General features: G+C 42.6%; 1 protein-coding gene across 1 annotated transcript in view; it reads right to left on the minus strand.

Annotated features, from left to right (window-relative positions):
• Nucleotides 1-2043: 2043 nt before the first annotated feature.
• Nucleotides 2044-26984, minus strand: part of LOC130356411 (protein phosphatase 1 regulatory subunit 12B-like) — a 29844-nt gene continuing 4903 nt past the window's right edge. Inside the window, exons 2-7 of the mRNA XM_056557939.1 lie at nucleotides 16604-16620; nucleotides 13897-14038; nucleotides 9304-9408; nucleotides 8916-8966; nucleotides 8795-8845; nucleotides 2044-2921 (exon numbers count right to left, since the gene is read on the minus strand). Coding sequence (XP_056413914.1) covers nucleotides 2835-2921; nucleotides 8795-8845; nucleotides 8916-8966; nucleotides 9304-9408; nucleotides 13897-14038; nucleotides 16604-16620 — 453 coding nt within the window. The 3' untranslated portion in view covers nucleotides 2044-2834. The remainder of the gene's footprint in view (nucleotides 2922-8794; nucleotides 8846-8915; nucleotides 8967-9303; nucleotides 9409-13896; nucleotides 14039-16603; nucleotides 16621-26984) is intronic.

Below are 26984 nucleotides of genomic sequence, written 5' to 3' on the forward strand. Positions count from 1 at the left end.
CCCCTCATCAGATTTAAAGCTGCTGGGCATCCATGCTTTCCCCCTCATCAGATTTAAAGCTGCTGGGCATCCATGCTTTCCTCCTCATCAGATTTAAAGCTGCTGGGCATCCATGCTTTCCTCCTCATCAGATTTAAAGCTGCTGGGCATCCATGCTTTCCCCCTCATCAGATTTAAAGCTGCTGGGCATCCATGCTTTCCCCCTCATCAGATTTAAAGCTGCTGGGCATCCATGCTTTCCTCCTCATCAGATTTAAAGCTGCTGGGCATCCATGCTTTCCTCCTCATCAGATTTAAAGCTGCTGGGCATCCATGCTTTCCCCCTCATCAGATTTAAAGCTGATAGGCATCCATGCTTTCCCCCTCATCAGATTCAAAGCTGCTGGGCATCCATGCTTTCCCCCTCATCAGATACAAAGCTGCTGGGCATCCATGCTTTCCTCCTCATCAGATTCAAAGCTGCTGGGCATCCATGCTTTTCCCCTAATCAGATTCAAAGCTGCTGGGCATCCATGCTTTCCCCCTCATCAGATACAAAGCTGCTGGGCATCCATGCTTTCCCCCTCATCAGATACAAAGCTGCTGGGCATCCATGCTTTCACCATCATCAGATTCAAAGCTGCTGGGCATCCATGCTTTCCCCCTCATCAGATACAAAGCTGCTGGGCATCCATGCTTTCCCCCTAATCAGATTCAAAGCTGCTGGGCATCCATGCTTTCCCCCCTCATCAGATACAAAGCTGCTGGGCCTCCATGCTTTCCTCCTCATCAGATACAAAGCTGCTGGGCATCCATGCTTTCCCCCTCATCGGATTCAAATTTGCTGGGCATCCATGCTTTCCCCCTCATCAGATTTAAAGCTGCTGGGCATCCATGCTTTCCTCCTCATCAGATTTAAAGCTGCTGGGCATCCATGCTTTCCTCCTCATCAGATTTAAAGCTGCTGGGCATCCATGCTTTCCTCCTCATCGGATTTAAAGCTGCTGGGCATCCATGCTTTCCCCCTCATCAGATTTAAAGCTGCTGGGCATCCATGCTTTCCTCCTCATCAGATTTAAAGCTGCTGGGCATCCATGCTTTCCTCCTCATCAGATTTAAAGCTTCTGGGCATCCATGCTTTCCCCCTCATCAGATTTAGAGCTGCTGGGCATCCATGCTTTCCTCCTCATCAGATTTAAAGCTGCTGGGCATCCATGCTTTCCCCCTCATCAGATTTAAAGCTGCTGGGCATCCATGCTTTCCCCCTCATCAGATTTAAAGCTGCTGGGCATCCATGCTTTCCTCCTCATCAGATTTAAAGCTGCTGGGCATCCATGCTTTCCTCCTCATCAGATTTAAAGCTGCTGGGCATCCATGCTTTCCCCCTCATCAGATTTAAAGCTGCTGGGCATCCATGCTTTCCCCCTCATCAGATTTAAAGCTGCTGGGCATCCATGCTTTCCTCCTCATCAGATTTAAAGCTGCTGGGCATCCATGCTTTCCTCCTCATCAGATTTAAAGCTGCTGGGCATCCATGCTTTCCCCCTCATCAGATTTAAAGCTGATAGGCATCCATGCTTTCCCCCTCATCAGATTCAAAGCTGCTGGGCATCCATGCTTTCCCCCTCATCAGATACAAAGCTGCTGGGCATCCATGCTTTCCTCCTCATCAGATTCAAAGCTGCTGGGCATCCATGCTTTTCCCCTAATCAGATTCAAAGCTGCTGGGCATCCATGCTTTCCCCCTCATCAGATACAAAGCTGCTGGGCATCCATGCTTTCCCCCTCATCAGATACAAAGCTGCTGGGCATCCATGCTTTCACCATCATCAGATTCAAAGCTGCTGGGCATCCATGCTTTCCCCCTCATCAGATACAAAGCTGCTGGGCATCCATGCTTTCCCCCTAATCAGATTCAAAGCTGCTGGGCATCCATGCTTTCCCCCCTCATCAGATACAAAGCTGCTGGGCATCCATGCTTTCCTCCTCATCAGATACAAAGCTGCTGGGCATCCATGCTTTCCCCCTCATCAGATACAAAGCTGCTGGGCATCCATGCTTTCCTCCTCATCAGATACAAAGCTGCTGGGCATCCATGCTTTCCCCCTCATCAGATACAAAGCTGCTGGGCCTCCATGCTTTCCCCCTCATCAGATACAAAGCTGCTGGGCATCCATGCTTTCACCATCATCAGATTCAAAGCTGCTGGGCATCCATGCTTTCCCCCTCATCAGATTCACTTAAACTTAACTAGCAGGGAAGCATGGATAGACCATCAAAATTCTATTAAAAAAAACCCTGTCACCCATAGTACAGTGCCCAATATGGTTCTGTTGGTCATAATGTGTGTGCATGAGGCCTAAAAATACAAAGTCAATACAGTATTTGGATATAATTGTAGAGTAGGCCCCCAGTTCTAAAATCCGGTAACTATGTAGATTCCTAAACTGTCCATGTAAAGAAGCCGTGGTAAAGTGCAGTGGTAAGTGACAGGATATTCAAACACGTGACAGTGCTGTTACAACTGCAAAATGTGTTTCCAAAAGAAACAAGTTAAGACTCAAAGCGACCTATATGTTCTTTTTGTGACAATATAAATAATGAATAAAAACTATATTTCTGTTGTTGCTGGTCTTCTACTATAAAAGTGTGAAAGGCTGTCAGTATTTAACAGTTCATTCATAAAACAGTCTATTCATGGATCCAGACATACAGATAGCATGTTTTCTCAAAATATACACAAAAATATGTATAAAAAACAGTGTCAATTGTGGACTGGCATCTTGATCATGGTGGTTAAAGCTGTGCTGAAGTCTTAAGGAATGGTTACAACTGCTTTACTCCCATGAGTAGAGTTACTTGGAAAGTTTGCTTATGACTCTGATTAAAGCTCCATTTTCATCCTTGAGACGCTGATTGTCAGATTTCAGGTCTGTAAGTACCTGTAAGAGAAGTGTAGAAAGTCACAAATTCAATGTTTGTGGTAACATCATTAAAGTAGGCAAAAATAAATAAAAAACACAGGGAAAAGACTGTAGTGTAAAATATATAAACTTGATTTCATATGAACAAATAAAACATATAATAAAATCACATAGGGTATAGAAAGAAAAGGTTGGATACTGAGAATGGGATACTCCAGGGAACACTGTGCATGCATATGGGCATAAAGATAAAGACCACACTAAAAATGACACAGTATAGTAACAGTAAATATGCAGGTATAGTATCTTAATACCAAGTAGCAGTATAATACAGATATGAGTACTGAGCATATACCCAAATATAAGTAACAAGTAAAGTGACCAGTGCATAGAGTATATATGATAAGCAATATAACAAAGGAACAAAATTATCCAGAATATGTGCAGATTATAAGTGAACTCTACACCAGAGCCTGTAGCCTCAGTTACCCACCACACCTCCAACAGGCTTTGTCCATGCACTGTAGCTTCAGAAAGGTGCACATTTAATCAACTGATTGTTATAGAATATTACTACTGTGTAGAGAAAGAAATTTGTTCAGGACAAAGCCTGTTGGCGAAACATGCCGGAGATGTGGTGGGTAACTGAGGTTACAGGCTCTGGTGTATGGCACTCATACCCTGCACATATTCTAGATGCTTTTGTTCTTTGGTTATATTGCTTGTCATATATACTCTTTGCTCTGGTCATTTTACTTATAGTTGGATTTATGCTCAGTACTTATATCTGTATTATACTGCTACTTGTTATTAAGATAATATACCGTATTTTTCGCAGTATAAGACGCACTTTTTCTTCCCCAAAACTGGGGGGGGGGGGGGAAAGTTGGTGCGTCTTATACGGTAAATACACATTAAAACCCTGTCATATCGCAGCAGTCCCTGTGGCCATCAATGGCCGGGACCCGCGGCTAATACACGACATCACCGATCGCGGTGATGCCCTGTATAAACCCTTCAGACGCGGCGATCAAAGCTGACCGCCGCGTCTTAAGCAAAAGTGAAACTAACCTGGCTGCTCAGTCGGGCTGATCGGGACCGCCGATGTGAAATCGCGGCATCCCAAACAGCTTACAGGACACCGGGAGGGACCTTATCTGCCTCCTCGGTGTCCGACCGGCGAATGACTGCGCCGTGCCGGCACCCCCTGCATGGCCGGGGTAGTCATCACGTCGTCCCGTCATCCAATACGAGCGGCGTGCATAGCAACGTGATGGCGGCGACGGAGAGCGAGGATCTCGAGCAGCAAAGACGTTCCGGAGGGACGGGGACATCCCGGGGACACGGCGACAGCGATGGAGGGCGACATCCAGGGCAGCGGTGACTGGTCAGGAGCGGCGGGGACACGTGAGTATTACCTCCTGTACCAGTGGTCTTCAACCTGCGGACCTCCAGATGTTGCAAAACTACAACTCATGGCATGCCCGGACAGCCAACGGCTGTACGGGCATGCTGGGAGTTGTAGTTTTGCAACATCTGGAAGTCCGCAGGTTGAAGATCACTGTCCTATACTTTACATTGTATTTGGTTCAGAATCTTTTTTTTCTAGATTTTCCTTTAAAATTGGGTGCGTCTTATATGCCGGAGCGTCTTATATGGCGAAAAATATGGTACCTGCATATTTACCCAACTATTACTATACTGTGTCATTTTTAGTGTGGCATTTGTGCATGCATATGGGCATACAGATAATATGCCCTGGAGTATTGCCTTCCTCATTATCCCACCTTTTCTTTCTATACCCTTTGTGGTTTTATTATGTTTTTACTTGTTCATATGACATAACGAATTTATCTATATATATTTTATACTATGATCTTTTTTCCGTATATAGTTTATATGTTTGCTGTCCCACTGGACCTTCATAAATAGTTTGTAGGCTTTCTCTTTCTTTCTTTCTTTCTTTGATGACTCAAGCTAACAGTAGAAAAAAAAATTTTTTCACACTTAAAGGGGTACCCCCACTGGAAAACATTTTAATAAATCAACTAATGCCAGAAAGATAAACAAATTTGTAAATTACTTTTATTTAAAAATCTTAACCCTTCCAGTACTTATCAGCTGCTGTATACTACAGAGAAAGTTCTCTTCTTTTTGAATTTCTTTTCTGTCTAACCACAGTGCTCTCTGCTGACACCTCTGTCCATGTCACGAACTGTCCAGAGCAAATCCCCATAGCAAACCTATATTGCTCTGGACAGTTCCTGACATGGACAGAGGTGTCAGCAGAGAGCACTGTGGTCAGACAGAAAGGAAATTCAAAAAGAAAAGAACTTCCTCTGTAGTATACAACAGCTGATAAGTACTGGAAGGATTAAGATTTTTAAATAAAAGTAATTTACAAATCTGTTTATCTTATGGCATCAGTGTAATAGACAGCGCTCCAGCCGGACATACCAGTCGTGAGCGCATCTCACCCCGGATGTCGGCTCCCGGCGGGGCTGGGATTCGCATCGCGAGACGCGCCCGCATACAAGTCCCAGCCCGTCACTCACCTCCGTCCCCGGCCTCTGTCTCTCAGCTCCGAGGCACGTGCCCCCGCCTCCTAGTGCGCGCACCGGAGCTTTGAGATTTAAAGGGCCAGTGCGCCCGTAATTAGTTTTACTCCTGAACCATTATTATAAGTTGTAGCACCTCCCTAGTACCCTTGCCGGATCTTTGTTTGCCTTGCACCTTAGAGAAAGCAGTCCTAGTCTTCCCTTGCAGTGTACCAGACCTTTGCATTCCATGACCCGAACGTGTTTCTAGCCGCCAGCCTATTGACCTTCTGCTATCCCACTGACTACGCTTCTGTGCTGCCTGCCCTGACCTCTAGCCAGCCTGACTACGTCCTGCCTATTCCTTCGGTGCCACGCATCACATCAGCCGCCTGTGTGGTCGAGTCGTGCCAGGGGTAGCGACCTGGGTGTCGCCTGCCGCAGCAAGTCCAACCCGCTTTGCGGCGGGCTCTGGTGAAAACCAGCGGCACCTTAGACTCCGCTCCCTGGCACGGTCCGCGTCATCTGCCACACAGGTCCAGCGGATCCACTAGATCACCTGCACCAGACTACCGTGGAACTACGGATCTACTACTCCTTGGGTACCTGCCGTCTGCGGTGAGTCTTACAATCAGTTGATTGTTGAAAAAAAATGCTTTCCTGCAGAGTACCCCTTTAATGACAATGACTATCCTGACGATATCAGTAATTAACCCCTTAAGTACCATGATCTATAGCTATTACAGCACGTAGGAGTGCCCCCTGCCTGATTGGCACCCCTACACCATATATGCAGGAGTCTGATCGGTTTGAATGCCTCCATGTGTGTCCTGGGTTCGATCTGCTACAATATAAAGTAGTAAGTGCACAGCCTGTATAACAGTGTTTAATGTCGCTTGGCCCTTAAGTTAACTCACCGCACAGCCATTAATGTCTAAACCTTGGCAACAAAAGTTGCCAAGTACACCCCTAAGTGAAAATGTCAAAATTGTGCCAAAATAAAAATTTTCCCTCTCGCTATCATGTGGATTGTTACGAGGTCTTAAGTGTGAAATGGGAGCAGGTGTCTTAAATACGGTGTTATTGCTCTCACACTCTTTACTACCGGTCACTTGAAGTTCAACATAACACCTCATGGCAAATTGTTGCACATCAAATGGCCTAGGCTATAGGAAGATTCCTAAGACCCTAAAACTGAGCTGCAGCACAGTAGGCAAGACCATACAGCTGTTTATACAGGTCAGGTTCCACTCAGAACAAGCCTTGCCATGGTCGACCAAAGAAGTTGAGCGCACATGCTCGGCATCACATCCAAAAGGTTGTCTTTGGGAAATAGACATATGAGGGCTGCCAAAAGTGCTGCAGAGATTAAAGGGGTGAGGGGTCAGCCTGTCAGTGCTCAAACCATACACCGCTCACTGCATAAAATTGGTCTGCATTGCTGTCATCCAATAAGGAAACCTCTTGTTAAGATGATGAACAATAAAGTCTGCAGTTTGCCAAAGATAAACAGACTAAAGACATGGATTACTGGAACCATGTCCTGCAGCCCAACGAGACCATGATAAACTCATTTTGTTCAGATGGTGACAAGCGTGTGTGGCAGCAACCAGGTGAGAAGTACAAAGACAAGTGTGTGCTATCTACAGTCAAGCATGGTGGTGGGAGTGTCATGGTCTGGGGCTGCATGAGTGCTGCTGGCACAGGGGTGATACAGTTAATTGAGGGAACCATGAACGCTAACATGTACTGTGACATACTGAAGCAGAGCAAAATCCCCTACCTTTGGATACTGGGCTGCAGGGCAGTATTCAAACATGATAAAGACTGCAAACACAACTCCAAGATGACCAGTGTCTTGCTGAGAGTAAAGGGACTGAGAGACTGGTGAAGCATGTCTCCAGACCTAAAGCCTACTGGGTATCTGTGGGGCATCCCCAAAAGGAAGGTGGGAGAGCGCAGGGTTTAACATCCACCATTTCTGTGATGTCATTGAAGCTATGGTGAACTTTAAGCCCAGGAGGCTTTAGGTAGTGCTGAAAAATAATGGTGGCCACACAAAACATTGACACTTTGGGCCCAATTTGGACATTTCCACTTAGGGGTGTACTCACTTTTGTTGTCAAGTTTTAGACATTAATGGCTGTGTGTTGAGTTATTTTGCGGAAACACAGCATTAAACACTGTAAGGGTACGTTCACACGTGCAGATTTTTTAGCAGGTTTTCCGCTGCGTATTTGAAAGTGGGCGAGCTCTTCTCGGCTGTCCGCAGCAGATTTTCTGCAGCGGAATGTACACGGCGGAAAATCTGCCGCAAGCCCCTTTGAAGTCAGTAGGGACTGTGGCGGATTTTCCACAGCGTAAATTCCACCGCGGAAAATCTGCTGCAGACAGCCGAGAAGAGCCCGCCCACTTTCAAATACGCAGCGAAAAACCCGCTAAAAAATCCGCGCGTGCCTTAGGGCACGTTCACACGTACAGGATCCTGCGCAGATTTGATAACTGCAGATTAGAAGCTGTGCTCTGCGTTCGTGTGAATGTACCCTTATACAGGATGTGCACTCACTATTGTACATTGTAGCAGTGTCATTTCTTCAGTGTTGTCACATGAAAATATATAACAAAATTTACAAAAATGTGAGGGGTGTACTCCCTTATGTGAGAAACTGTATAGATTTAGGATATCTTATCCTAAGAGTAAAAAAAATTAATAAATAAAGGAAATAACTAGGTGGACAAAGTAGATGGACCAGGTGGTCTTTTTTTTTTAAATCTTTTTCATCTTCTGTGTTTCTATGCTCATGTTGTGAAACATGTATTTATGTTAAAATGGAATCTACTACAAGGGCTGTACTGTCTTCAAGCTGTTGCGTCAAAATACACTTATAAACTCATGGCAGTCTATGGTGTCATACTACACCTCCTGATCTGGTATACAGACAGAGTTTTCTTTTTTTGTAGGCATGGCCCATCAAATGACACATTATGACATAGCTTTTTGGGAAGAAGCCACCATACAGTGGCACTTGGAGTGCCTACAGTTTCATAGTACAGTTCTGCACGGACTCCATGTCCATCCATACAGTTTCCAGGCTAGCGGCTAAGCTTTGTGCATCGCATCTCAGAACAATTATCTTTGGTTTAGAACAGTGCTGGAAGCATGTACAGTAAATAGTCAGGTATGATGTTCAGCTGTTTTGTTTTTCAATGTCTTAACTTGTATAGCATATTAACAAACTGAGAATGCCATATCTGAGATACAGTATATAGCATGTTGAATTGTACTTGCAACAATGATCTATAGAACTGTTTAACAATGCCCTTAACTATTAAATGCTGTATATATCTTAATACCTTTAGGTCATCTTCCATTTCCGACATCCTGCGCTCCAATACTCTTTTTTCCTGCAAAAACAAATGACTTTAGATGCTTATGTGGTTTATATTTACCCTATAAAATTGTATGTGCACTTACTCTTTTCTCAGCCTCCAATAGCCCGACCTGACTCGATGAATTATCATGTTTCTTGGAAAAAAAAAAACAATAATAAACAATATTTTCATCCATGCAAAACCTTCCTGAAAGTAGTGCCAGTGATCTGGCCTATTCCACTAACGCAAAGGCCCCCAACCACTTGTTCACACATTGCGGTTTTGTTGTGGTTCTGCTGTGGTACACATTTTTTGACACTATTTTGAAAAATCACTGCACAAACATAACCTTGTATCACCACAACTCAAGAGGACAAAAACTTGGAAAACACAGCCTTATTTTATGTGCATTGTCTATATAAGTGTGTGAGTGTTTTTTTATGGAGATAACTAAGATATAAACATTTTTCTCAAATGTGTTAAGTGTTTACCTTCACAACCCGTTCCAGCTTAGTTTTAATATCTGCAAGCTCCAACTGGGCCTCTCGCAGGTTGCTTTTAAGCTTCTCATTTTCATTAAAGGCACTTTCATACAGCTAGTGGGAAAGCAGATTGATGTACATTAATAATAATTTAATTAATTAATTTTAATAAATAAAGTAAATGTATGCAATTTAACAACAATTATATTATCCTATCTACTGTAATATACTGAACGATTGCATAAACTGCAGGGGGGTTTTTGCATTTCTTTTTTTAAACTTAAAAGCAATAAATTTTTTGTGTACAGGAGTACTGAAAAGCGCAGTCAATTAAGATTTCAATACATTTTGGTGTATGGGATCCTGACTCCCTTTTGGCATTTATTTGACCATGAAATTTCTATGGGCACATCAGTGTATAAGGTAGAAAAAGTTCCCATGGTGTAAACTGAGACTAAGTACTTGTGAATATGAGTATTCGGACATTCAAATTTTGAATAACCAGACCTTATTCTCCACTAATTTAGTTTTTCAATAGATTTTGCCCAGAGTAAATACAAATAAATTAATTGGCTATGACTAAAAGCCCATGCAGCAGAAATAGGAAAATCCAAGCAAGTAAAGCATGTCATAACCATTCCTGTTTGACCCAAACACATCTGTGGATCCTAGGCTCTTGGTGAGCTGGATGACTATAAATTTTATGTATTTGGATTACCTCATAGTCTTTGTGAGGCCTTAGTTGAAACTCGAAAATGAGGCCCTGCATCATTTTCTGCAGACTTCACATAGTGATACGATCACTTTACGACCAATTTTAAGTGGTAATGGGGCAGATATAAGAACAGGGGTGTAACTAGTGACCCCATGGAAAATTCAGTTCAGTACACAGAGACCCCGATCACCAATAATACCAGTATACATGGAGGAATATTATCACCAAATATATTACCATCATACTGTTACTGACCAAATCCTGTATACAGACCAATATCACCAATAATACCAGTACAAAAAAAGAAAATTACAAGACCTGTATACCATATAAGTAAATATATACAGGACCATATAGAGAAATATACAAGCTGTACCCAGGATCTGTATACCATATAAGTGATTACAGTACCTAATATATATAAAAAATAAACCTCTACTCCCCTCCAGCACTCCCACAGTGCGTCCAATCTCCTGCTCTGGTCCACGACTGCGATCCTTTTCCTAAGAGAAAGCATGACACCTGGGTCTGAAGTAACGTCGGGGCTCAGTGTGTCATGTTTCTGCTAGGTCAAGCATTGGCCAAGGTGGGACATAGTTACAGCCAGATATTGGCCTAGCAGAAGTATGACATGCTGGGTCCCGACATTACTCCAGGCCCAGGCGTCATGCTTTCTCTTAGGAAAAGGATTGCATCCGTGGCCCGGAGCAGGAGATCGGAGGAACCGCGAGAGGGCTGGAGGGGAGTACAGTTTTTTTGTTTTTATATAGTAGGTATGGGCATAGTTCTGAATTGAAAACCATCCTGCAGGATAACCCCTTTAACCATGTACTGTGACATTACTTTGCAATGACCGCCCTAGACATCTTATCCCCTATCCAAAGGATAAGAAATAAGATGTCTGATGGGACCCCCGTGATCTCTCCTGCAGCACCCCTGTCATCTAGTGCACAGAGTGAGCTTTGCTCCGTGCCTGATGACTAGCAGGGGGCGGAGGATCTTGACATCATGACCCCGCCCCCTTAATGTAAGTCTATGGGAGGGGACGTGGCGGCATATCACGCCCCCTCCCATAGACTTGCATTGAGGGGGCGTGGCATAACATCATGAGGAGGCAGGGCTGTGAGGTAATGATCCTCGGGCCCCTGCATCGCCAGTCATCAGGCACGGAGCTCGCTCGCTCCGTGCACTAGATGTCAGGGGTGCTGCAGGAGAGATCGCGGGGGTTCCCAGCAGCGGGACTCCCATGATCAGACATCTTATCCCTTATCCAAAGGATAGGGGATAAGATGTCTAGGGGCGGAGTACCCCTTTAAAGACCAAACCCATTTCGGCTTTAAGGACCAGGCCGATTTTATTTTTGTGTTTGTTGCTCCTCTCCTTCTAAATTTCATAACTCTTTTATAATTTTCATCCATAGACCCATATGAGGGCTTGTTTATTGCGCGACCAACTGTAATTTGTAATGACTCCTCTCATTTTACCATAAAATGTACGGCAAACCCCCAAAAATTATTATTTGTGTAAGGTAAAATTGACATTTTCTTTTTTTCATTCTGTCGGTCAATAAAATTAAAAGGAAACCCATCTTTACATAATTTTCTATTATTGTACTGTTTTCAAAAAATCTCAACAAAAACAGTAGTTTTAAAATTGCCCTTTTTCACCACCTATAACTCTCAAATTTTTCGGTATACGGGGATATATGAGGGCTCATTTTTGCGCCTGTAGTTTTTATTTAGTATCAATTTTGTGTATATGTGGCTAATCACTTTTTCATTGTTTTGTAAATGTAATGTCACCAAAAAGCAGCAATTTTCTACTTTTTTTTTTACGTTTACGCCGTTCCCCGTAGGGGATAATTTACATTATATTTTGATCAGACATTTACGCACGCAGCGATACGAAATATGTGTAATAATTATTTTTTATGCTTTTTTGAGTAAAATGGGGAAAAAAGAATTAATGAAATCTTTATTGGGGGAGGGGATTTTTCTAAATGATTTACTTTTTTTTTACTTTTAATTTTAAGGGGACTATCTATAACAATCACTCAGTATTATCGGTGATCCTCTGCTCTGGTCTGCTGGAAGGCAAATCAGAGCAGAAGACTAAAGGGAGAGCAGGAGAGGCAGGTGAGGAACCTCCGTCCTCCATCTTGGCTGATCTGATCCCTGCGGCCAGGCAGCCATTACAATCACCACACTGCCGCAGATGCTGTGATCTGTATTGATCACAGCATCTGAGAGGTTAATGGTGGACATCAGCAAGATCGCTGTCGTCCACCCTTACCAGCCGGACCTGCCGTGCATGACACTAGCACCGCTCCGGTGCTCGGGTCATGTACAGGACGTAAATGTACATCCTGGTGCGCAAAGTACCAGGGCATCAGGATGTACATTTACATCCATTGTCTTTAAGGTGTTAAATATCCAGCTGCAGCTGCACTTCAGAGCAATACAAAGAGTTGTATGCAGTTGTATGTATCTTGTGGACTGCAGCTGTCACTTGGCACAGACTACCTTATACAGTATGTACAGTACATGAATTGAGCTAAGAAGCTAAGCTTCATAAATGGTGGGTGCCATCTGCTATATGTATGTCATAGCGAGGAATACATTTGACATTTACATAATGCAATGCAATCTTCATGAAGAGAGCGCAGTAGCAGAGCTCACTTTAAAGAACGCAGGTGACGGCTGCTATCAGACAATGTCAAACATCAGCAGCATGATTGCGGGGTCGATGTTTAAATAAATAGTAAAAACTTTGACAAAAATACCAAATTGCTGAATTTTGGTCACATCATTTATCAGAGAAAATATGAATAAAAAGTGATTACAAAGTTCAAAAACATAAATGGCACTGATGGCTCAAAAAATAGTTATAGGGGTTATCCAGTTATTAAAAACATACCCCCTTTCTGGAGGACTGGGCCTGACTCTTCCTAGTGAATCCTCCGGCCCTCTCCTTCTGAGACATGCTCATCTCAGCAGAGAGAGGGCGCTCTGCCATCTCCAACTGAGGCAGGGCACCACTGTGGCTGATTGACTTAACAGGCCGTCACTGCTGAGACTACCACGAAGAGTTGGGCGCCGCTCTGGAGATAAAAAATATGTTTTTAATTGCTGGATAAGCATACTAATTTTCTTTAAAAAGGTAAAACTTTAAAATAAAATATAAACCTATGTATTGGGTATCGTTTATTGTAAATTGCACTGTGTAAAAACAAAGTACATCAAAAAGTTGCTAATCTGAGTTTTCTTTTCAATTTCACAAATAAGTTGTTTTCAGTTCTGTATTATTATATGTTTTTGGTAAAATGAAAGTTGTCATTACAAATTACAATTGGTCCTGCACAAAACAAGCCCTCATATGTATCTGTAGATGTAAAAATAAGAGAGTTGTGGCTCTTTAAAGGCAAGGTGACAAAAACAAAAACTCCAAAAAAAAAAATTGGCTTAAAGGAGTACTCTGGTGCAGACTACTCCTGCTCCGTCCTGCCCGGGCTGCAAAAAAATTGAAAATAAACCATCACTCACCTTCCTGGGTTCCAGCGGAGCGCCACTACAGCTGATCGGTCCTTCGGTCCATCTTCTTCATACTTCCGTGTGAACGAAGCGTCACATGGCACTCAGCCTATCGCCGGCCGTGGCAAGGTTCTGCCTCGGCTGAGCGCCATGCGTCACATGGCGCTCAGTCACATGGCGCTCAGCCGAGGCAGAACCTTGCAGAGAGACAGAAAGGAAATTCAAAAAGAAAAGAACTTCCTCTGGAACATACAGCAGCTGATAAGTACTGGATGGGTTAAGAGTTTGAAATAGAAGTAATTTACAAATCTGTTTAACTTTCTGGTGCCAGTTGATATAAAAAAACAGATAAGCAACCTTTTTGAAATCTTTTTGTGTTTCCTCTTCTGTCTTGTTTCCAACTGATGGTAAGCGATTGTCCCGCCGTGTATAGGCACTTGCCCGGGTAGATGCACGATCACTGTCTGTTGATGTAAGGCTGGAGCCCCCAGAATCTAATCTACAATAAAGCAATTGCATAAAAAATCAGTATCACAATGTAATAGCAAATATAATAACTAATTAAACTGCTTATACCACACCACAATATTGATGACTTATCCTTAGAATAGGCCAGCATCCCCTCCATTCAACTGACTAAAGGGACTGAGTTACCTACATTGTTTTCCAATAACAATAGTGTATGTTTTTAGTGGCTGCATTTGCTATTGCAGGTCACTGCAAGTCCCATTCAAGTATCAGCTACAGCTACTATGAATATCTAGTAAACAATGAGAGGATGTGGCATTTGATGGAGCGAAGTAGGTGCCGATCACAGAAAAACCCTTTAATGCAGTAACATATTGAGAGAAAAAGAGAAAATAAAATAGAGATTTGGCAGACATGTAGGTTTTGCAACAGGGCAAAATGTAATAAACAATGAAATTCAAAAAGTTTCCTAAGGATAGTTCAAAGGGGTTGTCTGGGAAGCAGAAAAGGTATTACCTCTTCTTCTCCCAGGCACTTCACTTCTGCCCTGCACTCATAGGTGTACTCAAGATGGTTACCAAGTATACCATCATAGTATGGGGCGAAGCCACGCCTGTATGCAATGTCCAATAGCAGTACGATGTTGTGTTATGGCAGGCTTGTGCCCACATAATGATCCCAATTTAGTACCCGTCCCCATTCCTCTTAGAAGATATTCTTCTGAGACAAGCACAGGGTGGAAGTAGGGTATCTGGGAGCCGCAGAGGTGATACCTTTCATCCATTAGTGTCATTCAGATTAACTTTTGACATGTCGCACAGACATGTCAAAAGTTTAGATTGTCTGTAAGAATCAGAAATGAATTGTAGGTACTTGGCTACAACTTCGGAGCTTTCTCCTGAGTCTCTCAACATCCAATAATGCCAGATACACACACAACATCTTCAATTTCACAATTTATTTACGGTTTGGTCTTATCATAGTCCAGCTGAAGCTTTTGCAAGCGGACTGATCCTAGTGGTGTTTTCACTCCAGGCTGGAGCTCCAAGCCATACCAGTGTTCATACAGGCGAATGTGGCATAAATGGATGCAACACTTTCACATTTCAAACATTGTATGCTACTAAGCTGCACCCCTCTGTGCTGTGCTCCCCCACATGAACACTGGTGATACATAGAGCTCTAGCATAGATTGAAGACTCCCCTGGGGTCAATCCACTTTCAAGAGCTCTGAATGGGTTAAGAGACTGTGGTGGCCTTGATTATGTTAGATCATTTTTAGTTATTTTTTTTATGCTTTGTATTTATAAGGAGTTATGCTGGACTTTGATAAGACCAAACAGTAAATTAATTGATGCAAAAGTAAAGAGATCGCTAGTTATAGCCAGGGGGCACACTTTACTCCCCGACTCCATAGACATATAATGGAGGCGGGCTAATCATAGACTATGGAGTTGAGGAGGGAAGCGTGCTGCCTGGCTATAACAACCAGTTGTGAATTCTGTAACATGATGGATAGCTTTTCATTAATAAATAACCCAGCACATGCTATGCCATTTCTTATCTCCTGTACACTTTAGTAAAAAGTTGTCTGAACCTGCTGACATTGGTCAACTGTCTAAAGTGTATGGTGACCTCCTGATTCTCCCCTGACAGATGATGCCTGAAGAGAGAATGGTTGGGCATGTTGGATTTGAACTACCTGGCCTTGTTGTTCTCACAAAGATATGCCACCTCCAGAGCTGTCTGGCTGCAGAACACATAAACATTTTGCTATGCCGAAACATTTGGCTGACAGCTATTGAAAGTGTATGGCCACCTTACAGGGGTACTCCACCCCTAGACATCCTATCCCCTATCCAAAGAATAGGGCATAAGATGTCTGATTGCAGGGAGGGGGGGGGATATCTGGCAGCTGGAACCCCCAGCAATCTCTGGGCCAGCACCGTGGCATTCTAAACACGGAAGCTTTGAGCAGTCACGCCTCCTCCCATAGGAGCGGAGTTCGCTCCGTGCACCGGATGACTGGGGTGCCATGCCGGAAATCGCGGTAGGTCCCGGCAGCCAGACTCCCGCGATCAGACATCTTATCCCTCATCCTTTGAATAGGGAATAAGATATTTAGGGGTGGAGTACCCCTTTAAGCATCAATATTTCTTGTTTATCTAGAGATCCTGTCACTGATATGGCAAGATCTTATTGATCTTTTCAAATCATTGTCATGATGACTCCAATGATGTTTGTCTACAAAGCTCCATTTCTGTAGAGGATTGCAGTGTTGCCTCCTAAGAAACTTTGCCAGAATCATCATTGAGGGTACCCTTTAAGATCCGGTTTTACATGAATGTTTTTCAAACCACCAACAAACAAATAATCAGTGATTTGAAAGGTGATCGCTCAAAAGAAGTGAACTGAGCCTTGTTACTTCCTGCCTTCAAGTCAACCAGAAAACTAATCAAAAAAATTGGTGGAAGTAGACTGCCATTATTTCAATTTTTCTAGATGTTTCTAGTGCTGTTTAACAGATTGAGCATTACTAAGTCTATAGCATCACCATTGTTTTACATAGTTCCAGACACAAACAAAAACATCTTACCTTGCTAATCTTTCATGCTGTAAAAAATAGATATAAAACAGATTTTTAGTTTTTGTATTTAAAAAAAAAAAAAAAAAAAAAAAACTGGTAAGATAATACACATAAAGCTATACCCATAAATTATTTACAACAAATTTACATCACATGTTTTAAATTAGGACTGCCAATAATGGATGTTTTTTTTTTTTTACAACAGTTGTATAAGTATGCTTTGGAAGACTAACATGAAATCTAAAGGATAAAGCAAGTGAAATAACAGATCCAACCAACTGTCTTATCAGAGACAACCACTTTCAAAATGTGGCATTCGGGGTGATAAGCTTTTTATTGTCCTGAAAATAGATGATTCTGCCAGGAGAAGCCATAGCACACCAGAAATGAGGTATATATTCACATCGCGACCATTCAGATGAATGGCAATACATGTAATACAAGGAAGGCTGAAGTTCAGCAGAACAGAAATCACTCATACCTAGTATGCTGTCCATATGATGACAAATGTTCATAAGACAACCCCTCTAAAGCAGTGTTTCAATCAATAATCTACTAAATAATCTTTCTAAACAATGTAATCTTTATGTATAAAAACTTAAGTCATTAAAGGGAATGTGTCACCTAGATTTTGAATAGAGACAGATACTAAACATGCTCCTTTTTCTAATTGTTTTTTTTTCCCGATTATATATAATGTTTTTGTGCATTATTATGGAGGCTGCCGTCTTGTCTTAGTTATTTTTAACAACATTGAGTGATATTCTTAATAGTAGGACCTACTAGGTGATAATAGACAGGAACTATCCCATTCACATGAATTGGAAATGTCACTGGGCATTCTCTGTGACCTTTTCAAAGCTCATTCTACAGGAAGGGGGATGCTATTTTCTGAGCAACAGCTATTATATCGACTGGTATCGCCTTTCATCACTCTACTCCTGTCTGTGCGGAGAAAAAAGGCATTAACAGGAAATTAACTGTAGAGAACAGGAAGTCTCAGGTAAGTTTAGGCCCAGTGGCCAGAATGAAAACTGCAAGATTTTAGGTTTATTATAAAACAAAAATAGTAAAATGGAAAATTAGAAAAAACATCACTAAAATTTCTTTAAAAATATGGTTGAACATAAAAACCTAATTTAAACAATAGGCCATTTTCTTGACATATTCTCTTAAAAATAAGGAAATTACTATCACTCTTAGGGGGGAATAAATACGGACTGTCTAAGACAAATACTGTCTGATTTGATCATAGAACCCAATCACAGCTCAGCTTTCAAATCCTAAACTCAGGTTAAATGAAATCTAAACTGGGTTTTTATATTTAAGACAGTTTTTATTTATCCCCCCCCCCTTAGTCTTTTAAAGAGGACATGTGTAGCTTGTGTGTGTGGGGGAGGGGGAGCTGATCAGATACTTATATACAGCATGATTATCAGTCCCTCCCATTGCTGAGTTATAGGGCTTTGTAGACCTCTCTGACTGACTGAGTGAATTTGTCAAGTGGGTTGGACTTTATTTTCATATAGGCTGTTCTGTGCAGTGACTGTATGGGGGCGTGCATATTTATTGTAGGGGCTGTGCTGCACTTTTTTGCCCTTTAACCAGAATGGGGGGAAATTATCATCCTTGTATACCTGGATTTGGGCATAGAAAAGTTTGCCAAGTTCTCATTTAGTGACTTTTTATGTTAGCAGAGCCAAGTGGGTATTACTTTTTGGAAAAGGACATGGCTTGGTAGAAAGGGGCGCGGCCTTCCTTGCCCCCTAAATTTGCAAAGACTTAGGCCTGCAAACAGGTGTTTTATCTAAAATCTACACCAGTTTCTAGATGGCACATGAGCATCCACTGATGTACTACATTTATTAAAAGACATGCACCTCTTAATATATGTTCCAAGTCTAAAGACAGCAGAATTATAAAAAATTATAAAAAAGGGATCAAAAAGTCCCATCAAAACGAAAATGGTACCAATAAAAACTAAAGATCACAGCGCAAAATGAGCTCTCATATAGCCCCGTATACAAAAAATAAAAAAATAAAGTTATAGGGGTCTGAAGAGGACATTTTTAAACATGTTAATTTTAGTACAAAAAGTTATAATTTTTTAAGAGGTAAAACAAAACAAAACCCTTATAATTTGAGTATCATTGTATTCGTATGGACCTACAGAATAAAAAATAATGTGTCACCGAATGTTTTCACCGAAAAGTGCACTGCGTAGAAGCGTTAGCCCCCAACATTTACAAAATGGAATTTTTTCTCTTCAATTTTGACCCACAAATAATTTTTATTTTATTTTGCCATAGATGTTGTGGTGAAAAGATTGATGTCATTACAAAGTAAAAATGGTGGCACACAAACCTAGCCTTCATATGTAGGTCAAAAATTGAAATAATTTTTAGAAGGTGAAGAGGAAAAAACGAAAGTGCAAAATGGCCTGGTCCTTAAGGGGTTAAGCACTGTTAAAAATGTTTACCTCAATGCAGGTTTTAAATCAAGCAGACACTAAAGCCCTCCCAGTATATATACAGTGTTAAAGGGGTTCATCTTTTTATATGAACAGTGATTTCAGAAAGTTTTCAGACTTTTAAGATTTTTTTTTTTACATTTTGTTTTATTGGATGGGGACCATCAATGGAAGTCCTTTTTGGGTTCAAGTTAGGACTCTGCCTGGACCAGTCAATGACATTCACAGAGTTGTCCCCTAGCCACTCCTGTGTTGTATTTGCTGTGGACTTAGAGTCATCGGCCCACATTTATCAATGTCTTTAGACATTTTTTGTGTCTAAAAAAAGGGTCAAAAAAGGCTGAAGCAGGGTTTTTTGCCCCTTTTTGTTTACACATTTCTGCTGATTTTGAGTTGCAATCCATTGATTTTGGCAATAGACATGATATGGAAGGGATTTATCATGGCGCCTTTTTGTAAAAAGGAGCAAAAAAAGGCGCAAAGCCACTGAAAAGTCTCTCAAACTACACCAGCCCAGACATGGTGTAGCTTTTTGGTGTATGTGTAGACAGAAATTTCAGAAAATGTGACCTGCACAAAATGTATCAAATGCTCTTTTACCTTTTAATAAATTTGGTTCTCCTACACATTATCAGCACACAAAAAAAAGGTGTAAAAAAATTCTTCACTTGCACTACAATGATAAATGTGGGCCATTGTCTTATTGAAAGGTGAATCTTTGGCTCAGTCTGAGGTCCAGTGCACTCTGGATCAGGTTTCACTAAAAATACACCTGTACTTTGCTGTACTCAACTTTCCTTAAACCCTAACCAGCTTCCCTGTACCAAAAGCTGAAAAACACCCCTATAGCATGATGCAGTCATCACCATGCTTCACTGTAGGGATGGTATTGGGAAAGTAATGAGCATTGACTTATTTCCTCAACAGACTAGAGAATTAGGTTTCTTACGGTCTGACAGTCCTTTAGGTTCTTTTTTGCAATCTTGAAGAAGGCTTGTCTTTTACTGAAAGTTTCTCTCATCAGCACACAAAATCTTTGGAGCTAACCCAGAGTGATCATTGAGTTCCTAGTCACCTCTATTACAAAGGCCCTTTTACCTTGATTACTTAGTTTGGTGGGGCGGCCAGCTCTAGGAAGAGTCCTGGTTGTTACAAACTTCTTTCATTCAAGAATTTTGGAGGCCATTGTGCTCTAGGGAACTTTCAATGAAGTAGGTATTGTTTTTACCCTTCTCCAGATCTGTGCCTCCACTTAAGCTTATCTCTGGGCTCTACAGTCAGTTCTTTGCTCCTCATGGCTGGCTTTTTGCTCTGATATGTATTGTCAGCTGTGAGACTCTAATCAAGGTGTAGAAACATCTCAGATATGATCAAGAGAACTGGGAGATCCACAGTGCTAAAATGTACATGTCATAACAAAGGGTCTGAATACTTATTCCCATGCAAAATTTTAGTTTTTAATTTTTGCTAAATTAGCAAAAACTTCTTGCGAGGTATTGAGTGCAGAATGATGGGGAAATATAGGCCACAACATAACAAAATGTAAAAAAAACGTGGAAGGGTCTGAAAATCTCCTAATGCATTTTAAGTCCACATCATTTTCTGGGGGCCATAATGCAGAAACTATTTATCATCAGCAAGAAAAGATCCGCTGATGATCTATGTCAGATTCATTAGAAGAACAGAAGCCCTAGTTTTTATGGAATAATACCGAGTGTAAAATCTGCACATTGAACAGCACCTGAAAGCATGCTGAACATATATTGATTCCTTTACAGCACTATAAACCTACTTAGAACTTAGAAGAGATAAAAAGGATTTATGGAAGTAGTTGCCATTCTGCTATGATTGAATCAGTAATTTTAGCAGGGGTAACTATCTTTAAAATATTTTATTGCACTACTTTCATGAAGATTATATTGGTTTTACCCTTTTCTGATGTTAAGTGGAAATGATTGCACAATGGATAAAAAGGTGGTGTGGTATGGTAAAAATGGTTACAAAACAAACTTACATTTTTACGCAACCACACACCAGCCTGAACCACACTTAGAAACTTGCCTACATCTAAGGCTGCATTCACACCACGTTTTGTACACACGGGTGCCGGATCCGGCGGGGGGGGGGGGCGGGGGGGGTTTGTGCAAGCCGGGCGCTCCTGTACCCCGGCCGGATCAGCCCGTAACTCCATTTCCTTAAATGACCTGACCGGAGTCAAACGGTGACTCCGGTCTGCTCATTTTTGACCCGTATGCGGTTTCCTGACCGGACCTAAAACCGTAGTTTACTACGGTTTTAGGTCCGGTCCAAAACCGCATACGGGTCAAAACTGAGCCGACCGGAGTCACCGGGAACGTTCACACTGCAGAATTCTGCGAGTAGAAATCCGCACAGTGAACAGTACCATCAGTGTGAATGGGTCTTCCACGAGACCCATTCGCAGTGCGGAATTTCAGCGGCGGACAATTCCGCCGCTGTTATTGTTTCGCGCAAAGAAAGAACATGTTCATTCTTTGCTCAGAATTCCATGAGTACTGCATAGCCGTCAATGGTGATGGCGCAGTGCCCCGCGGTCCTACTGCTGAAGTATTTTCAGCGGCGGCTGCTCCACGATCTCCGCTCGTGGAATTCTGCGAGTGGAGATTCCGCAGTGTGAACATACCCTTACTGAGAACTATGTTGATTCTTTAGTTACATTTTTAGCAAATTGTCTGTTGCATACTGTCAGCTTTAAAATGGAAGTCATCTTGATGCAACTCCAGACGTGCACCCACCTCACATATATGTGTGCTGGGCTGAGGGCATAAGAAACATTTCTAGCACTGCTCCATTTCTAGTTCTTGAGATATTAATCCTACCTCAAAGTAGTTATTAATGGTTATGAAGATCTTTTTTCTCCCTTTTGTCTTTAGCCCTCATCCATTAGGGGGCCACAGAACAGTAAGTTCTCAATTCAATCACACATTTCCAGGAGGAATAACAAAGGAATGGTACGACAATGTTCTGAGAGAAGCTCAAGAATGATTTAATGAGGAACATAATTATTTCCTGTAACCTGTCAGGATTGTGGACAGGTCCTCTTTAGATCAAACGATACTTACAATAGCTCTCGTCATCCTAACCTTGTTGTGCACCTAGGAGTAGTACTCCCCAAGCCCTACCTCCATGGCACATGGTTTCCATGGAGACTTATCAAAACCTGTGTAGAGGCTAGGGATCGACCGATTATCGGTATGGCCGATATTATCAGCCAATAATCCCGATAATTACTTTGCCGATAAGCCGATAATGCCCCGCCCCCACCGCACCGCCACCCCCCGACCCACCGCACCCCCCACTGTGATGCTGGGCGGTATACAGGTATGGATTTTTGCCCATACCGCTATACCGGTCGGGCCCCTCCCCCACCCTCAGAGTCAATAAAAAAATTAAACTTACACGTAATGGGGGTGGTCCGGGCCATCCATCCTTCCTTCCTGTAGTGTCCGGGGGCGTTCCGGGTGAAGAGTGAACCGGTCCGGGCTGTCCTTCTCCGGCAGTCATCTTCTCCACTCCGGGCAGGCTCCGGCCTAGTACACTGCATAGACGCCGCTACGCCGTGACATCAGGTGCGTCGCTGCGCACGGGCGTCACTGCGCAGCGGCGTCTATGCAGCGTACTAGGCCGGAGCCTGCCCGGAGTGGAGAAGATGACCGCCGGAGAAGGACAGCCCGGACCGGTTCACCCGGAACACCCCCGGACACTACAGGAAGGATGGATGGCCCGGACCACCCTGACAGGTAGGGGGAGAGAAGCGGGTGGCAGCGGCGGCCTATGGCACCGCAAAAGCCACTGCAGATCATTGATTTAAAGCGCCTGCTTTAAATCAATGATCTGCAGCGGTGTCGCAGGGGGTTAAATAGCCGATATTATACCGGAATATCGGTATAAGTTATCGGCTATCGGTCCTAACCTGCACCGATTATCGGTATCCGCCCTAAAAAAACGATATCGGTTGATCCCTAGTAGAGGCAGAGTGGTGCAATTGCCCATAGCAACCAGTCAGATCGCCTCTTTCATTTTTCACAAGCCTCTGAGAATGAAGAAAGTGATCTGATTGGTTGCTATGGGCAACTTTTCCTCTAGACCGGTTTTGATAAATGTCCCCCCATGACAGCTAATAAGCTTGACTTAGCTGTGTAGAAGTTGGTATCACATAGCTCTTCACTTAGTAGGTTGTATCTGTACTATACATTAGTGGTCCAGGACATCACTGATTAGCAAGTTGTATGTCTCTGCCCTTTATTCCAGAAGGTTTTTTTTTTCCTTGTGTGGACGTATGTGGCAAGTGAGCATGTAAATGTACTCAGTCATTGCTGTATTCCATATTGGCTGTCAACTGCAAGACTAGTAGCAGAAGCAAGCCCTTGGTTTTCTATTGCACATAGAAGATGATAGATATGATGCACAGGTTGAGTCAGGCTAAATAGTGTAAATGATGAACCACAGACATGAATTACATGTATACAGTAACCCCCCGACATGCGATGGCCCCCGACATATGATCAAATCGACATACGATTGCCTCTCAGAGGCCATCGCATGTTGATGTCAGCATTGACATACGATGCTTTTATATGTCGGGGCCATCGCATTAACTGCTATCCGACAGCGCAAAATGCTTAAGCTGCTGTCGGATAGCAGTTTAAGCATCCCGGACAGGTTCACTTACCTATCCCCTCTGCTCCGGGTCCACTTCGCGATCCTCCGGTGTCTTCTGCATCTTCTCCGGGGTCCGGGCCTTGCTTTCCGGCGTCGTTATTACGTCGCTGCACACGCCGTACCGGCGCCGCAACGTAATAACGTCACCAGAAAGCGAGGCCCAGACCACGGAGAAGATGCGGAAAAAGCCGTAGGATCCCGAAGAAGACGCCGGAGCAGCGGGACAGCATCGGTAGCCCCTGGGACAGCATTGGGAGCGGTGAGGACGCAGTCCGGAGCGGCGGGGACAGGTGAGTACAGCTTCCTATACTTTACATTGCACGAATCCCTCAACATATAATGGATTCGACAAACGATGGGTCGTTTGGAGCGAATTACCATCGTATGTTGAGGGACCACTGTATACAGCAGAAAGAAGCCTTTTCAATCCCTGTCAAGAAGACTTCTCTTCCTGCCACAGTTAACTAAAACAGCACTAAAGAAAGAAAGGGCGTTGTGAAATTGGTGTGAAGCAGACAGCGACATTTTTATTAGCAGCAGCTCAGTGCTTAAAGGGGTAGTCCTACATTTTACTTCTTATCCCCTTAACAAAAGGATCAGGGATAAGTGTATGATTGCAGGGGATAAGTCTCCGACCACGACCGAAACTGGTGGCCCTCCAGATGTTGCACAACTTCCACTCCCAGCATGCTCGGACAGCCGCTGGCTGCAGCTAACTGCTGTCTTGGTATGCTGGGAGTTAAACTTGTGCAACATCTGAAAGGCCACCAGTTTGAGAACCCTGCCCTACATGATCTCCTGCACTGCACGGAGCAGTGGCTGGGGTCAACTTGCCCCTTCATGCATACACAAGTACAGTGCTCTTGTGTCTTTGGCTGCCCCATAGAGATGCATGGAGGGGAGCCGGGGGGGGGGGGGGGGGGGTCTGTGCAGGAGACTGGAGCAGCTGGACCCTCACGATCAGACACATCCCTTCTCCTGTAGTCTGGAGCTGACTCATCGACATCTATGGTACAGTGTTTCAAGCATATTCTGTGTAAAGGTCAATGAGCAGAAAGGGGGAGAAGGGGAGCTGTGACCACTACCTATTGTGAATGGCACATTCTATGTTATCTATATACTGGTTTTGCCTTTCATTGTAATCCAGTAAAGATAATGACCCAAATTTATTAAACTGTGTGAGAGAAAAAGTGGAGTGATTTTTCTCACAACAACCAATCACAGCTCAGTTTTCACTTTACCAGAGATCATTAGCTGAGCTGTGATTGGCTGCTGTTGTAAAATCTCTCCACTTTTTCTCTCACACAGTTTGATAAATCTGGGCCATTAGTTGACTGCTGAGTAGTGATCTCTGCAGAACACAATGTTTTCATTCTGGTCACTAAGCCTGATCAGGATTTATTTTTTTGAACAGGTAATGACATGGACAACTAAAAAAAATTATTACTTATAATTGGTTACTTGCTGATGACCTATTCCATTTAAGGCCTCTTTCACATTATACTTTCATCTGTTTTTAAAGATCCGTTATATGTTCCGTTATGAAAACACAGAAAATCTGCCATTAAAAGCCGTTACAATCCTATTATAGTCTATGGGATTAGACGTTTTAACCCATCATAGCCCGTTATTAACAACGGACGTTATTTTGTGAGGGGAGAAAGAACAGAAGTAATAGTGCATTCACTATTTCTCCCGTTACTTTCTCCGGTCACAAAATAACATCAGTTATTAATAACGGGCTATGATGGGTTAAAACGGATAATGTAAAAATCCTATAGACTATAATAGGATTTTGTAACGTCCTTTAACGGCAGATTTTCAGGGTTTTCATAACAGGGCATATAACAGATCTATAAAAACGGATGAATGCATAGTGTGAAAGGGGCCTGAAGGGGAATTTTAGCGAGAAAAAAAAATTCCTGGGCTGCCTGTGTAAACAGAAAAAACTAATTTACCTCACTTAGCCCCCCTAGCCTCTGGTAACACTAGTGATTGGCTGAGCAGCAATGTGACCAAGAGACCATATTCCAGTCTCTGTCATGCTCCATTTCCTAGTGCTGGGGGTCAAGATGTCCATTGCCTCTTAATGATCGCAGGGGTGTCCCTTCTTAGTCAGTGATTGTCTGAATGGAAATGTTCTATTCTGACATCACTAGGAAATGGAGCAGAGCAGAGATCAGGCTATGGTCAATTAGTCACATTCCCACCAGATGCTACAGGGGAATAAAAGAAGGTAACTAAAATTATTTCTTTGTTTATGCCTGGGCATAAAATATATATATATATTTTCCACCAGAGTACTCCTTTAAATCCAGGAATCCCTGACTAAAGTAGCTGTAGTACTACCAAATCGAATTGGAGAAGTATCAGGACTTGTTCTCATCTCACTAGTTATCCCCTATCCCTTGCCAGGGTAGAGGAACACTAGGACAAGGAACGCTGTCACTACACAAACTAAGTATATGTGGATACCTGGATGAGGGCATCTACATCCCAGTTAATCGAGATGCAATATAGATGGCAGATTTAATACACTGAAGGACTGACACAACTACAGCATCCAGTAAGTGTGTGCAACTTACTATATAATACCTGCCCAGCGATCGCTCTTCACTGGTAACCTCTGCGTTATTATACAGTATAGTACATTGATGAGATGTCTCTTTGCTTCTGGTTAGGGGGTTTGCAGGATAACTACTATCTAGATGTGTCTATGTCACTGTGATGTTCAGGGTGTATATCAGTTTTTAGTGACATTATGTAGATAAACATCAGATTTGTATCCATGATCGCTTTGGTTTTAGAATAGAGATCAAAAAATACCTAGGACCTGTCTATGCTGGCGGCATCTGTGGATCCTAGCGGCTTATGTTAAAAGAACATTAAAGGGGTTATCAAGGCAAAAACTTTTTTATATATATATATATATATATATATATATATATATATATATATATATATATATATATATATATATATAAACTGGCTCCGGAAAGTTAAACAGATTTGTAAATTACTTCTATTAAAAAATCTTAATCCTTCCAATAGTTATTAGCTTCTGAAGATTTCTGTCTAACTGCTCAATGATGATGTCACGTCCCGGGAGCTGTGCATGATGGGAGAATATCCCCATAGGAGCTGCACAGCTCCCGGGACGTGAGTCATCAGAGAGTAGTTAGACAGAAAACAACTAATAATTATTGGAAGGATTAAGAT

The sequence above is a fragment of the Hyla sarda genome, chromosome 2 (genome assembly GCF_029499605.1).
Source record: "Hyla sarda isolate aHylSar1 chromosome 2, aHylSar1.hap1, whole genome shotgun sequence".
Taxonomy (NCBI): domain Eukaryota; kingdom Metazoa; phylum Chordata; class Amphibia; order Anura; family Hylidae; genus Hyla; species Hyla sarda.